The sequence below is a fragment of the Camponotus floridanus genome, unplaced genomic scaffold, assembly GCF_003227725.1.
Source record: "Camponotus floridanus strain SB8 unplaced genomic scaffold, Cflo_v7.5 scaffold28, whole genome shotgun sequence".
Lineage (NCBI taxonomy): Eukaryota > Metazoa > Arthropoda > Insecta > Hymenoptera > Formicidae > Camponotus > Camponotus floridanus.
The window spans coordinates 1,938,563-1,954,352 of NW_020229414.1; the positions used below are offsets into that span (position 1 = coordinate 1,938,563).

Below are 15,790 nucleotides of genomic sequence, written 5' to 3' on the forward strand. Positions count from 1 at the left end.
ATAACTTCTGCTTTATTCTGATTAACGCAAGTGGATATACATTAATCCATCTTGCACACAAATTTGATGACGTAAACAGGATTTAATAATCATTGAAATTAATAACTGAAATAATTACATAAATTACGCGTAAGTTATTGACTCTCAGTTTTAATTAAACTCAGTTTTAATTTAACTAATAAAGAAAACTCGACAATTTATCAATCTAAAAAAAAGTATTTGTTGATTTATATTTTTAATCGTTGTACTTATAAATCCGTTAAACATGAAGATGGCAAAAATAATTAATATTATAAGTGGTTAATTAATTTTTTAGAATGGTTTATTAATTTTCTCCACGTTATATAAGTACGATTGCATTTTCTAGATAGGAAAAGGAAATCACTATCCGTAACTCATTACCATGGTTGCTACTGCAAATGTCCTTAACAGCCGTATCTGATAAAATGAATTTCCTTTCCCTGTCTATATTACACCTATGATCTAGAAAGAGATAACGAATCGCTATTCACAATCAGAGTTAATCAAGCAAGGTTATCGGCGCAACACGGGGTATCTTGGTCTATAATTTAAGTTTCTTGCAAATTTGCCTTCGATTCAAGGCTCGGATAGATAGATTCGCTTAACAAGTGCAAGTTTTATCCTTCAACAATCGTCATACTATGTAATTCAAAACCTACCTCTCGAGATTAAACTATGCGCATCTAGCGATCTGGATCAAATTAAATTCCGCGAAATCTCACACAAGTAAAGACTACGCGGTGACGTGGTCGTGTTTTCGTGAATTGTTTACTTCCTGAGTCGAGAATCACGTGTCGCGCTATCAATCTTTACAATGTCAATGTGTCAGTATTTACGAAATATTATCTACGTTTAATTAATTCTTCAATCTCAAGATATTTCGTTTCTTCATTCAAGAGAATAACCTTCAATGCTTTAATGGGCGAATTCTGCATCATCGTGAGGTCGCACTTCGGTGTAGTTTTTCGGGCCCGTATCTCCTTAATTGGTCATCGATCAATTTGTTATACACCGAAAGAGAAAAAGAGAAAGAAAGAAAGAGAAAAAGTTGGCGAAAAAGTGGCGACGCCTGAAGTTGACATAGACAGACAGTTTGAGGTCACGGACGTCGCGAATATATTTTCGGGACGTGCTAAACCGCGTCCGTCGTCTTTTTTTCGCGAATGTTATTACCGTTAACCTGGACTTGGTCGGACGATCGTATCATAGCGAAGAAAAAGGATGATGACCGCGCATCTCTCGTCTCGATACCGTCTCTTATCCACTTGTGCGGGATGAGTAAACGTCTCGCGTGGCTGAGTATTTCGAGAATGACGTACGCGAGGCAGCTGGACGTCACGAGGACCGAAATGATGAAAATAGAAGGCGTAATTAGGGCAAGGTGCGGGGAAAGCCCGCGTACATTTTTACCTGTTTTTCTTTTGTCTCTTCGATCCGCATATATTGGATTTTGCTCGCATAATTTAATTTTCCATTAATTATCCGCTCGCTGTGAATTTAATTCGAGATTAATATCGTTTGAAAATATTTACCCTTTCGTGTCGACTAAATTAATAATCAATATCAATTCGAAATTATTGGCGAGAATTTAAGGGAAATTTATTTTAACTCGACGTTATAATTAATCACTTGTGTAAAGAGAGTATGGATTTATTTTCCAACTAATTCAACTGCGAATCAATTGCGCTCGGGGTTACTTCTCTTATTACGCTAGCGGCTATTTCCATGTAATCCCTCTACGATGCAAGAGCTATATTTGCTGTGTCGGCGATCTCCGGAATGAAAAGCGAACGAACACTTTCTAATTATTCAAAGATATTTTCCTATGGCGCGCGTGATATCCTCGCGCACGATCGGGTACAAATGGAGTCGTCGCTTCTTCCGGTGAGCCGCGTCGATATCTCTCAGAACCGTGCGCCTTTTACCTTCCCTCTCTCGCGCATATGTCGACCATAATCATGAATCGTGCTGGAATCACGACGCGTTGCGGCCACGCGGAAAGTGAGAGCGCCATCGCTCCAACTACCGTAAACACATAAATCAGGAGCTAACTTGGTCGCCGAAGAGACCAAGTGCAGTATGCACAGAAAAGTCGATTGGTCGTCCCATCAATTGACCCATGACCTTTCGCTCGTGATGGTAAATTTGCGTAAAAGTTCCAACCTTTCGTACGCAGAGGATTTTAAATATCGGAGGGAAGTATTTTTATTATTTTTTAAAATAGATACGATCAATAATTAAATTTCTCTTGCATTCTCCAATTTGTGTATGAAAACAAAACAGCATTTTTTCATTCTGGACGCTTCGCAAGGAGTTTGAGAGAATCCCATATATATCTATAAAATTTATATATATAAATAATTTGACGTATTTTTATCTAACAAAGAAAACGAAACTAATAATAAATAAGACATAATACACAAAATATAGAATTCTTCTATATTGTGCTTCTAAGTTATCATGGAAAAAGAATTGGAGAATAAAGTTTTGTCGCTCCTTGCGAATGTTTTTTTTTCTTCTAGCGTGAAAAATATTTTTAAAAATAGTTACAGGAGCGTGCGGAGATATGTGTGCGATGAAAGATTGAATGTGCAGAAAACGAATATTTTATCGACACCGACCACGCCTCGGCTCGCTATAGCTTCACCCAGTTTTCCGTCGTATTTTCATCGTTTGTACGGAAGGAAATCGACCAGAAGGAATCACGGATACGTGTGACCGCGGCTGATCATGCGCGACGCCGATCCAAGCGCTTTCACCCGATCGAAGTGCTTCTCTAAGGTTGGTCGTAGGCTGTAGCGGTTACGAGACAATTTATAACCCCAATTTAGGTAAAGAACCTCGGATCGTAAAACAGTTATCGGGTCTTTCGGTTATTGGAACCGCATCGCGCTGTCTTCTTCGAGACAGAAATTTTTCCAGAGAGCGAGCGTACAAAGAGATCCAAGGTAATTACACGGCAAATACAACTGACAAAGATAAATAATTGTAGTCGGATGGAGGGAATTACCTGTCGATAATTGTCCCGGTAAGAGCGTAGCCAATCGGCGATATCGTGCGCCTACAATAGCCACTCGTGTTATTCATCACATCGATGTCGTGTCATAGAATTATACAACGAAGCTATTTTCGCGTCGGGGCACTTTATCTCTCGCGAGAGAATTCACATCTTTAATATTAACACCAACCGTCCAGATTCGCGCGCCTTTCACGAGAAACGAAACGGGACCTAAATAGAAAGTCTTGCATAACGAATACGCGACCGTTCCTTAATTGTCTTAAATATCTACGCGAATATCTACGAGAAATCGTGAACGCTGCTTTTTAGAATCGCTGTTATTCTGGCCTCTTTCATTCACGCAGTGTTTCCAAATATGCAAGCAAAGTACAAGTTCATTGTATTTGTATTTCACATCATTGTACGAGAACGAGCTTCGATGATTGGCTCATTTAACAGAGTTGTGAATTTAATAAGTTTAAAAAATATATTTAAATAATTTAATATTTTTAATTTATTCAAATTATTTAATAGTTTCAATTTAATATTCTTAATTTATAATTTAATATTTTTCTAAATAAAGGATTTGAGATTATTCCTAGAAAAAGGACATTCAAAGATTCATTTAACTTGTTATAATAATTAATCATAAACTATTTAATTAAATTAAATTATTTAATTATTTAATTAAATTAATTATTTAATTTTTTCGTACGTTCTTAGGCTGCATTTGCGGAAATTCGTGATGCTGGCGAGAACAGATCGCGAGAGAGTTGTGAAATAGGCGGCGGCAGCAGCAGGGTTGACGGATCGATACCGCGACCTTGAGACTCTTCGTCGCCTTATTACACCCGCGCGCAACCAACCTCTCGATTCTCATAAAATTGTGTTAACATTGGGATGCGATGGCGCGAGAATTTTTCGTCGCAAGGCCATTAGAGAAAGAAATTCTCGGCGTATTTATTCGAGGCCCAACTCCATCGTACGAACCTCGTATCCCGAATTTATTTCCTTAATGTTTGGTGTCTTTAGCAAAGCGTATCAGAACAATGTGAAAAGCGCATTCGATCGAACAATAAATCTATGAATCCCGGAAAAAAAATTAGAATAATGTGTATATTTCCTTATATTGAATTTTTTTTATGAAATGCACATATCGGTATTTTATTAATATATGAAAAAATTAAATGTCAATGAGATACTAAAATATACGTAAAATTCGGAATTGTATAAATATCTTTTTGTAAATGTATTTTTTTTTTCATATATAAAAATATGCCATAAATTTCGTGTTCCTTGCTAAATATAATGTAAAAGTCGACCAAGATATATTATTTAAGCAAACAGCATTTAAACATTGAGAGCAGTATGTCTTCTTTGCACGATTATACATATTGATTTGTGGACTTTCTAAGTCTCGGAAATGTCGAAAGGAGGTTGTCAAAGAGAAGCTGAAAAGCAAATAATAATCTACCGAGTGTCATGGGCGTACGTTTTATTTTGAGACTTTCACGTGTCATACATATAGTGGCCACGATATTCTTTTTCATCCGCGGCGTCTATTAATAAAAGCGCACCTTCTAATAAAGCGTTTTCAAGGTGGTACGATTCGCCATTTTGCAGGTGCTTTCATTCACGACGGAATGTGAGAAATTAAAAAAATTGGCATCTATACTAAGATATTCCTAGTTTCTCTATTCTATTTCTGACATCTCAAATTGACAGCAAAGTAGCAATTGGCAATCTCCCTGGATTATGTTTTCGACTGTACAAGCCTTGAATCATTCCGGATAAAAAAAGAATCACGCGTTTTAAAATACGTACGAAGAAGTCTAAAGTCTGAATCAGGATGTATTTTATATCAAAACTCATCTGTCATTAAAGCAACACGAGAAATTACAAGCATCCCTATGTGTGTTAAAGCCTAAAAACTAGAACACGGAATATCTCGAAACAAAATAAATGACGTGAATTATAATTTCATTCAATGCACTGGCTCCTCTCATGTCTTTTTTTAATTTTTAATGGACATTATTGAGAGAAATCTTTAGTAATAAAAGCAAATTCGTGATTCTAAATTAACGGTTTCTTTTCTCGTGTAATTCTACGTACGACTTTTTTCTCATGTCGTCCTGAATTTCACGTCGAGGCGTCAAGCGGTGTGTGTACGCAAACAGATGAGCGGATAGTGCGTGTCGCGTTACAATGGTCGTCGCTTCCCCTCGGAATGCAGATAGCCGTGGCTCGCTTCCGCCTGCAACGCTTACGTAGTGCGTAAAGGGCGTTACGTAACGTACATACATGCATACATCGAGCGGCGTAACTATTCGTCCCGATCCGCACAAACGTACGCGCGGGTGAACGCTCGGCTGTATTCGACCGGCGTCGACTACCGTCGACCATGTATGTGAGTGTGTGTATGGATTGTGTGTATATGTCTATGCATACTCCTTGCATCTCCGATCTATTATCATCGCGCAAGCGCGCGCTGCACTTGCGTACGCGCTGCATCACGGGAAGATCGGCAGTGGATTTTTCCGATCGCGGAAAATTTGCGACGCGTGCTAACAACATTGCGCACGCGACCGCGCGATTTCCGCAATAATTGTCGCGATTTTCGTACTTCGCTATGTATAAGACACCCCTCGCGCCGATTTTATTATCGGGAAATGAAGTAAAGTTGAATCAACAAAATAATCTTGAACTTTTGTTAGGAGGAGAAAATGTAAAAGAGATGTGAAAATTCTTGAGACATTTAATTTTCCACGATTATTTAGATTGACCAATTGCTCATATTTTATTAGATTTGCTTTATTTATATGGCAAATAATTCTCGATAATAATAAATTAAAAATGTAAAAATTTAAATTTAAAGATTTTGTAAATATTGATTTTGTAAATATATTATTGTTTTTGTGTAAATAGAATTTAAAATGCAGTATCATAATGGAAATATTTCTTCTCTCACTTGCTGTAAACAAATTGTCATATCAATGTAATATTAACAGTATTTTTACGATATGGCTCTGAAGTTGACTCATTGTTAGAAAAAAATCGAATAAACTTTTTTTTTTATCATACGTGATGTTACATATATGTAATTATTTTATTTTCTTATCGAATACGAGCGAATTTTGTCATAAATGCATTACAATTTAATTGTCGCTCTTTTTTCACATTCGCGAAAACTGTTAAAAAAAACTTAACTAACGATTTAATATCCATTTGCATTTATCGCTGCAATTTTAAGCGACATTTGTATGTCATGTGTGCTTCAAATAAAAATAATCATTATTTAATTGACATAGATATATATTCTATTTTCATACAAAATTAATATTCTTTTTATAAAATTTAGTTTTATAGGAGCTTTATAGGATATTTTATAAGAGTAAATTACCATTTTAATTGCTATCATAAATTCTCATTATTATATAATTAATTTATAAAAGAAAGCCCAAGCCAGTACCTAAGTTTAATTTTAATAGACATGGGAATAATTATCAATTAGTGTTAATTGCATGTGTAAAGAAGTTGTGGAAAATGTATTCTGTATTTTAATGTTTCAACCACGAACTTCTTAAATTTATCGCGCACGTTTATGTAACGACCAAAGGATTTCCAGTTTTAGAAATGTGGAGAAGGTGTGATCGACCTCGTGCACAATATCTGTTATCTCGTTTAATAATCGTCTAAGATGATTACGCGTTCCCTTATAATGCATAGGCTGTTGCACATCGCGTGCACGTCCAACGAAGTATGCGAGCGCGAAGCGACGTTCAAAGGTTGAAAACGTCTCACCGACGATTTTGCGTTCTACACGATCACACGATTCCACCGTGATATCAAATTATTCAACGCACACGAAGCTGACTAACGCGCGTACTGATAAATGCTCTGTGTTGTTGATAATATCGTATATCCAGAATGAAAACTGTGTATAATAAATTCGTTATTTGTATTACAGTTTCGAGATAATTATTATGACAGTCGTATAAACGACACACAAGATTATTTTATATAAAAATATGCTTTATAAAGCATATGTTATAAGTAATCCTTATTTTTTTATTATTCCACGACCGCATGAGGAGCACTTGATTTAAAGGCCAATTACACTTGAAAGACCACACGTGGCGAAATCGTAAAACGAACGACAAGATTGTAACGCATCGTAGTATTATAATCATATGGAAGATTAAGATAGCGTATGGATTAATGTCCATTATGGACAGACGCTCGTAAAATCTTGGAGCGGACGAGAAAGAGACGAACAATATCGAACAAATTTGTGCGATTTCGCCTTCAATTCAGGGTCTTCGGAAAATGAAGAATTTAATTATACCTATTAATTTAATACCTTAAGGTGTCGTGACGCGATACGAACGGTGCTGAAAAAATTCGAAACATCTCCCGTTTCGGCGAAGACGCGACACGAATCGCGTCCTTAAGAGGTAGACGGGACATTCGAGGACGCGAATCCGCGTCTCCGGGATCAGCCGGTGGCTTACATACGTTCCTCGGGGCGTCCCGTTAACGGACCTCGCTTCGCGGATCGCGGATCTGTCACCTACATACGAGAGTAGACGCGACAAAACGTATCCCGTTCTCGACCGCGTGTTTCAACCTCTCGAATGCGTTTATGGCTAAACGACGAGCCGATAACCGTCGCTCCAATAACCCTTAACTCTTTAAGAAACGATCACGGTCACACGTATATATCATTTTATTCGCGACTAGGAAATAAAGAAAAAAAATTAGGATATTAAAAAAAATGAAATTAGAGAAGATTTTTACATCCCTCGTCTTTTATACTTTATCAAGATTTTATTTTACTTAGAAATTATTTTCTATTAATTATTGATTATTCATATCATGTACCGTATATAATTTTCATATTATATTTTGCGTAAATAAATTGTTAAAATAAAATTTACGTTTTTTTATAACCACGATAGAGATTTTATATGTTTAATTCTACATGTTATATTTGCAATACATTTCTGTCATCAAACATTTGTATTAGTAAAAGTGCAAGATCACTAAGTTTTCACTCGATTACAATATACGGCTTTCAATGTCGACGTCACGGCTATTTCTAGATATTTGCTATCGGACATCTGTTTGTAGCAAAACCTGAGACGATGCGGTGGATATTCAGTGCAAACAAGAGAATTATTGTTATCTTTCTTTATCGAGAGTATTTCGCGGCACGGAAATTATGGCTTAGCTATTTGAGAACTTGCGACAATTTCCTGGATTAATATCGGCTTCGCGTGTTGCTGCTAAACAGCGTGTTAAATGTGCTTATGTAATCTAATATATTAATCCAAGACTTTTAAAGGAAGAAAGAGCCGAGTTATTTATTCATAATAGAACAGGATTTTTTCACATTACATATGAAAACACATAAAAACTCTAACTGTATATTAATGTAATTATTGTATATTATACCACGTTAATAAGAAAATAATTTGTTTTTCATTAATAATTTGTATGAATCAAAATATCCATATAATTCTTTTTATCTATAAGAATATAAAATATTTATTATTTGCATGCATGACAGGAATTTATTTCAAATCAAGCTATAGAATGACTCAACTTCGTTATTATCATTCTGTAATCGTAATTATTTTAAGAGCATTAACGTGTAGTTTGCGTCAACGAAACCGAACGTCGAAAATATAGCTCCGATAACATTGAAGCCGCACATAAGATGAATTCAATCTAGTATGAATATACGTATAATAAAAATCGCACAAAGCACATTCTCGAGGCGAGCGAAGAGGGAGAAAGATGCGTATATTGGAGTATATTTTAAAATCCGATAACAACGCAATGCTACTTATAACAGTGCTCGGAATCGCCTAGTTTATCTAAGATAATCGCTATTTGCAAACATCGCGTTGCTTTAATCAAAAACACGGTGCGTCGATAGGTTAGCAACTCACACGCGCTCCTCGAGTGCGATAAATTTTCCGCTGATTAAATCCAAGCGCGAACATCCGATTTGTGCACGATTCACTGCAATCTCAATATCGAATTAGTCATCTTTGATGAGTACTTTTCCGATTGAAAGCCTAGCGAATCGTAATTCGAGCGAAAATTCAGTACGAACTTTATATTATGTTTCTCACGGTGACATCAGGCGATGAATACTTAGCTTTGTGTGACGTACAATGCTAATGTTGTGTATCGCGATTCAACATATACATGCGAATGTATTTACATGACGTTAGCTACATGTATATCTTTTCTCAAGAGGAAAATTATTCTTCAGATCCTTAATATTGGCAAATCGATCTTCAGGGAAATTGCTTTAATTGCTGTTAATTGCTCTCTCATCGGTTAATTAATTTTAAACGTTTGCTTTTTCCTGACAGAAATGAAAATAGTTCATTGATTTATCACACACTTGTGGTGCAAAAATTATTTCTAAAAATAATATATATATTTAATATATTATATTATATATAATAATAATATTTAATATTATTATTATATATAATGTAATAATTTATAAAATATTATATTATATATATAATATTTATATATAATATTATATTATATAATAATATATTTAAAAATTAATATCTTTTTACGAAATGACTCGAGAGAGAGAGAGAGAGAGAGAGAGAGAGAGAGAGAGAGAGAGAGAGAGAGAGAGAGAGAGAGAGAGAGAGAGAGAGAGAGAGAGATTCTGATATTGAGTATATTGATTTTATTGAATATTTCTGAATGTTTCTGTTATCGGCATATCAGATTGATATTGACATGTTTAAAATTATTGACGTGTAATTATTAATTTGTATAATAAATAAATCAAAAATCTCCCTATAAGTATACTTACATAGCTCACTTAATTTTTATGAGATCAATATTGCCTTATCTGTCGTTACGGGATGTTATTATATTTTTTCTATTTAGAGTGTTACACACCGTATCAGTATATAATACTTTTTTTTTACTATAAATTATTGCATCTATGATCTATGATCTATGAAAAACAAGTTAATCTGTAAATTAGCCAAGCATAAAAGAGAAAGATTTACTGTGCGTGATAAGATCGTGTTAGATGCTAAATCATTAACTCTCTAATCGATTAAAAAATATTGTTAAAAAAAATGATTCAAGAAACTGATATATTGATGGTACAAATATTTATATATTACAAATGGTTATTAATAAATTATTTTTTGAAATAGCAGTCCGATATAGATTATTATTATCAAAGAGCGATCATTTTTAATTTGCAGATATCTGTTTTAGAAAAGAAAATAAAAGAGAGAGGGGGGGAGGGAGGGAAGGAGAGAGAGAGAGAGAGAGAGAGAGAGAGAGAGAGAGAGAGAGAGAGAGAGAGAGAGAGCTCGCATTCTCAAGTTAAATCTTATTTTATTATCAATCAGAAGGATTAATCTTATCAAAAATTATCAAAGACATATAAAAATGATATATAAAAGATTTTATTTTTACTGCAAAATTACTTTATTTCGTTTGATTCATCTCTTTTAATGTGCTTATTATATAAAATTTTTTTATCTCGCTCGTAATCGTCTCCGATTACGAATCCTTTTTCAGCTTCAATGCATTCAAATGATGAAATTCATTCTCAACGCGCGGTACGTTATTTCATTAAAAAATCACGATTCACGATGTGGCTTAATTACGATTTTCGTGTCACCGCTCAGGAACTAAATTAGCAAAGTGAGAATATTTTAATGCGCCAATTTGCACGCGGAATCCAGAATTATTATGCTGGGAAGAAACTGGGTCAACCAGGTTGATACAAGATAAATAACTGGGTCAAACGCGCCATTATTGCCGACTCGGGAGCACATTATCATGTATTTCGGAAACGCGCAACGGCAGGACGAAATTGACGGATCGATGAGAAACAGCGCGTGCGTGCGTATGTTTACGAATTTCGATCGCGCTTATGCTTATCTACCGTTACCGAAGCAAAACAGAAATCGAATCGCGACTCTATCATCGTCTGTCGAGCGAGGTGATAAATTGTAGATAATAAAAAGGCGACGCTGACATTTAATAATTCTTGTCTTCAGACTTACTCCTGATAAGGATGCTCGATTTCGAGTCGCACGTGGAAACTTTATTATTAGAAAAAAATAAGATTGCAAAAATATAGTCAATATAATCTCTGTACGGCTTTTAAAGACTATCATAAATTTCTATTTCGAAATATAATATGTATCTCGCGATGTAAAAGATTAATAAATATTGAACCAATTAAACAAATACTTGATGATGCTGCGCTATAATTTTTAAATTCCAATAAAAAAATACCGACGTGACTTTGCTCGAGAACTAAAAGTTAAAACTGTTAGAGAGGAGAGATGAAATATAGACGAGTCATTCTTTGTTGATGACGTAGTCATCCTTATTTCTTCGAAACATCACGTGACCGCGCGAAATAGTGGCCTAACAGGATCGTATCTCCCATCGACCTCGAGACATGTTAGACCAAGATCAACCTATCAGAAGACAACAGATCATCCATCATGAACATTTGCAACTAATCATCGCTCGAGAAATTCGTTCGCTGGCAAATAAACGTATCTACTCTGTTACACATACTATTTGAAAATTAATACAATTGACTAAAACAATTGAAAATGTGCGTCCCATATTTTCGTCTTGTAATTTTCACTTTTTATCTTTTTTTTATATTTAATGGCATAGTCGATTAGAGTAAAAAAAAAAGAAGAAATGAAAAAAGATATATCTTGTTTCTACGACTATTACAGCAAAAATATGATCTAACTGCAATTTCAAGACTTGCATATGAAGCAAAATGAATTTTAAAAGAGATTTGCAAATTTCATGCAGATTTCCGTCATTTCCCACCCAGTCTCGTCGCTCATGAATCACACGTGGCAAACCTGTTTTTCGGTGAAGGCCACCTTTCGTTCTAACGTTCGTCACATTTAGGAAAACAATATTTATCGATACTTTATCTTTAAAATATTGCTACTGCATTATCGTATCTGATCTAACGATATAATTGCATTTTTATACTTGTTATTTCTCGCCTCATTTATTGTTAGTTTTAGCTTTTAATGGGCTTTTAATAAAGTATATATATTTTTCATATATATTTTTACCGAAATATATACAAAGATCTGTGCAAAGATCATTCATATATACAAATGTATTACGCTCCAAATATTACAAATCAATATAATTCAAAAGTGTTGACTTTGACACGGAACGATTCGAAGAAAATTGTGACGAAAATATCATTTTTAAATTCGATATTTTCAGAGATATTGACTCGTTTTCAATAGATCAGATATTTCTGAGGAAAGCATTTTTTGCAAAAATATCCGGTTCATGATCTCTTTATTCTAAGTATAGATTGCATTACATATTGCACGATGCACCAACGTGCTCTTTTCATGATGTTTATCGTCAACGTACAACCGTTGCTGCGTTCGATCATTACATGAGTAAGCCATTAAGTGGCTTTGATGTTCGAACAAAAAGCCATCAAGAGCAAATCGAATTACTGAGAACGATCGCGAGCAACGCGTCTGTTTATTCGCTAAACGGAGTCGCGTAAACGCACCGTAGTTTTAGCAATTTATTCAACTTGGCACGTGTCTAGGCGGAGATTGTGAACTGCGCGTAGGAGGTCACGAAGCATCGTTTCATATATAACACAACACGCTGCGCATGCGAATTTATATATTTCCTTATACCATAAATTTAACTGTGCATGCAAAATTATAAACCGGATATTTTTGTGCAATATTCTCTCGGAAATATCCAACTTGAAGAAAAGCAAAAAGTAATAAAACTTATTTTATTCGTCGAAATTTGCAAACAGAATATCTCTATAGCGCTTTATAAAAATTAATTTAATATCCCAAGATCGTCAAATTTGCACTTGATTAAGCAAATAAATCGCTGCAACGTAGGAAATTTAACTCGCGAAATTTCTCGACCGCCACGCAATTCCGTTAGAGGAGCTATCTAGCGCGCGCGCGAAAGAGAGTTAAGGTCGCCATCGTGTCGAGCGATGTATGACGTCAGCCCGATATATTTATGAGCACGCCCGAAGCCGACTTCTTCGTGCAAATAAGCTGCGAATCGAATACTACAAATAGTCCGTCGTCCACCCATCGCGATACTTTCCACTGACAATTTTTCGATACATGTCAAAAAAGGGAGACCTTCCTTCCCTCTTTTCTCTCTCCCTCTCTCTCTCTCTCTCTCTTTTCGTGTTCAAGGTCTTTCGCGACGCTTTTCACGCGCGCTTTATTGATCGCAGTGACCAGCCGAGTTTCCAAGGTAGCACGTGGCCTTTCAGGTGATTCTCGGGCAATGACACCCTAATAGTCGCGTGGAACCGCTCAATAATTAAGAGCAAGAAATATTTGCGTCCGCCGATGTTATAGATACGCTTAATAAGAACGCGTCTACTCGACTTGTTAGAAGAAATCAGCTCGAGTAAATTGCAGAACCATTACGCACCGCAACTTGTTTCTTATAGTGCCATATATCGAACAACCGTTATACTGTTTGGATACTGATTATAAAAGTAGGTGAAAAGTACTTGTAAAAAAGTACTAAAAGTACTTTTCTACAATTAGGAATTTTTTAACTTACTAATGTAAATCTAAAAAATTCAATTAAATTCCAGATATATCCTACAAAATTCTTATTAATATTGTAAATAAAAATATATGATTTATGTTTAATAAAATTCTCTTATTGTTCGTTGAAAAGATCACTAGAAATTATAATTAATACTTTTCATAATTTTTTGTTTAAATCTAATAAATCAAAATTTTTTTAATATTCCTATCTGCTCTCCGGTTATATCCTATAATAAATTTATTTTTAACAAATTTATTATTTTTAGAAAGAAAGAATGCACTCATAGAACTCGTATATTTCAATTGACGCAAAATGTCTGGATCAAAGAATTAATTTCGATTAATTAAAAAGCCGTATATCTTCGCGCTTGATTCGTACGTATATGCGTTCGCGAATAAAAAAAATACAGAAAGTGGATAATAATATGATTTTGATGCAAAACGATGTGGAAAGAGCCTCGCGTGGAATTCACGTGATCGATCTTCTGCGTCAATAAAGCCAGCTCCGATATCGATTCGATCGAGTGCGAATCGACAATAAGATTTTCGCGAGTGATCGATGAGAGGCTAAAAATACGTATATACGGCTTTATGCTCTTAATTGCAGATACTTCGAAACACGGCAAGGGTTTCCATGCTACTCGAGGTAGTATCGAATTACGGAAGGTATACGCCAACGGCACTTGGAGGGTATCCCAATCGTGCGCGGGCGAAAGCTTACGCCACGATAACTCGAGAGGCAAATTCTCCGTTATTGTCAACCTCGCGCTTATAATTGGCTCGCGCGCGAAATTATCAGGGAATTACGTCAGCTTCGATTTTGTTAGCTATAATTTATAATTTGTTAATTATAATTTTTAAATTATTAATTTAAACTTTATTAGAGTTCACGCATATTATGCTGCAGGTGACTCACGAGCTTTTGCATATTAATCTATCGATAATAATTACTGCAGACAACAATATCGGATATAATTACACCTTAATTTTATATACAAACATTGCGAACAACGCATTATTGTATTCTTTAATCAAGGTGTAACGGTCTCCCGCAATAAAATAATATTTATCCTAATCCAGTAAAATAATTTTGTCCTTTTTTAAGAAATAATTTGAACAATTTTATGGATCGTGATATTTTAGTTTAAAAAAAAGAAGGCACGTTAAACAATTCTAGAATATTTTTCCAATCAATAGAAGAATTCAATAATCATTTCTCAAAATATGATAATTTACAAATTATCATTCATAATTATCTTAAGTTTATAATTAAACACAGACGTATTAATAAATAATCTAAGTGTACTAAGGTGACATAATTTCCCGATAATTCTAAACACGACACCGTATCGTATTCTGAGACGTTGAAAAAATATCCCCGGGAGATTATCTTCGACCTTGAGCAAGTGTATTCAATTTGATCGGAGTATTAATAATCTCGAAGCGTCTCAACGATTCGTCGGAAAGACGAAGCTCTATTTCTCTCGAACAGCGAGACCGAGCAGTAAGAGCGCAAAAAAACTAGCCGAAGGCTCTCTCCGTAAGTGGATGAATGTTTAATATTCCACATCGATAATGATCGATGGATCGCGTAGGCGATCGCCCGTTTCTTCGCGCGGCCGCCATGCGTGCGGGAAGGGCGCGAAAGAAGGGGTGGCAAAGTCCAATACTACTATATTGATCACTGACCTTTCCTGCGGCCAAACGGCCCGAAGAACGTGCCGTTCTTGCCGATGACGTTATCGTCGATGTACTTGAGCAGCTTCGTGGTGTCCTCCCCTTTTTTCGCGGCGATCGACTTGACGGGGCGTGGTGGGACAGCCCTCTGATTACCAGCCACCACGGTAACATTGATGTTGGTGGCGGGCGCGGTGGTCGCGGCGACGGGGGCAGCAGTGGTGATGGTAGTGGTGCTCGTAGTAGTAATGACGGGGTTGTTGAAGGCTACGGTAACGGTGGTGGTGGCGGTGGTGTTGGTCGTGGTCGTCGAGCTCGACGTCGATGAGGTCGGCTGGGCGGCCTGGTGGCCGACAGCGCAGCTGGTGGACACGGCGACATTCGAAGGACACGTCTCCTCCGCCAGGGAGCTGATCCTGCGCTGCGAGCCGCTCCAGCTCTTGCCGCAAGAGATCTTCACCGAGCAGCTCAT

The 15,790-nt window shown here is 36.0% G+C and overlaps 1 protein-coding gene across 1 annotated transcript in view; it reads right to left on the minus strand.

Moving 5' to 3' along the window:
• Positions 1–15,790, minus strand: part of LOC105256721 — a 46,354-nt gene extending 30,564 nt beyond the window's left edge. Inside the window, exon 1 of the mRNA XM_011266906.3 lies at positions 15,331–15,790. Within this exon, the coding sequence (XP_011265208.1) occupies positions 15,331–15,790 (460 nt within the window). The remainder of the gene's footprint in view (positions 1–15,330) is intronic.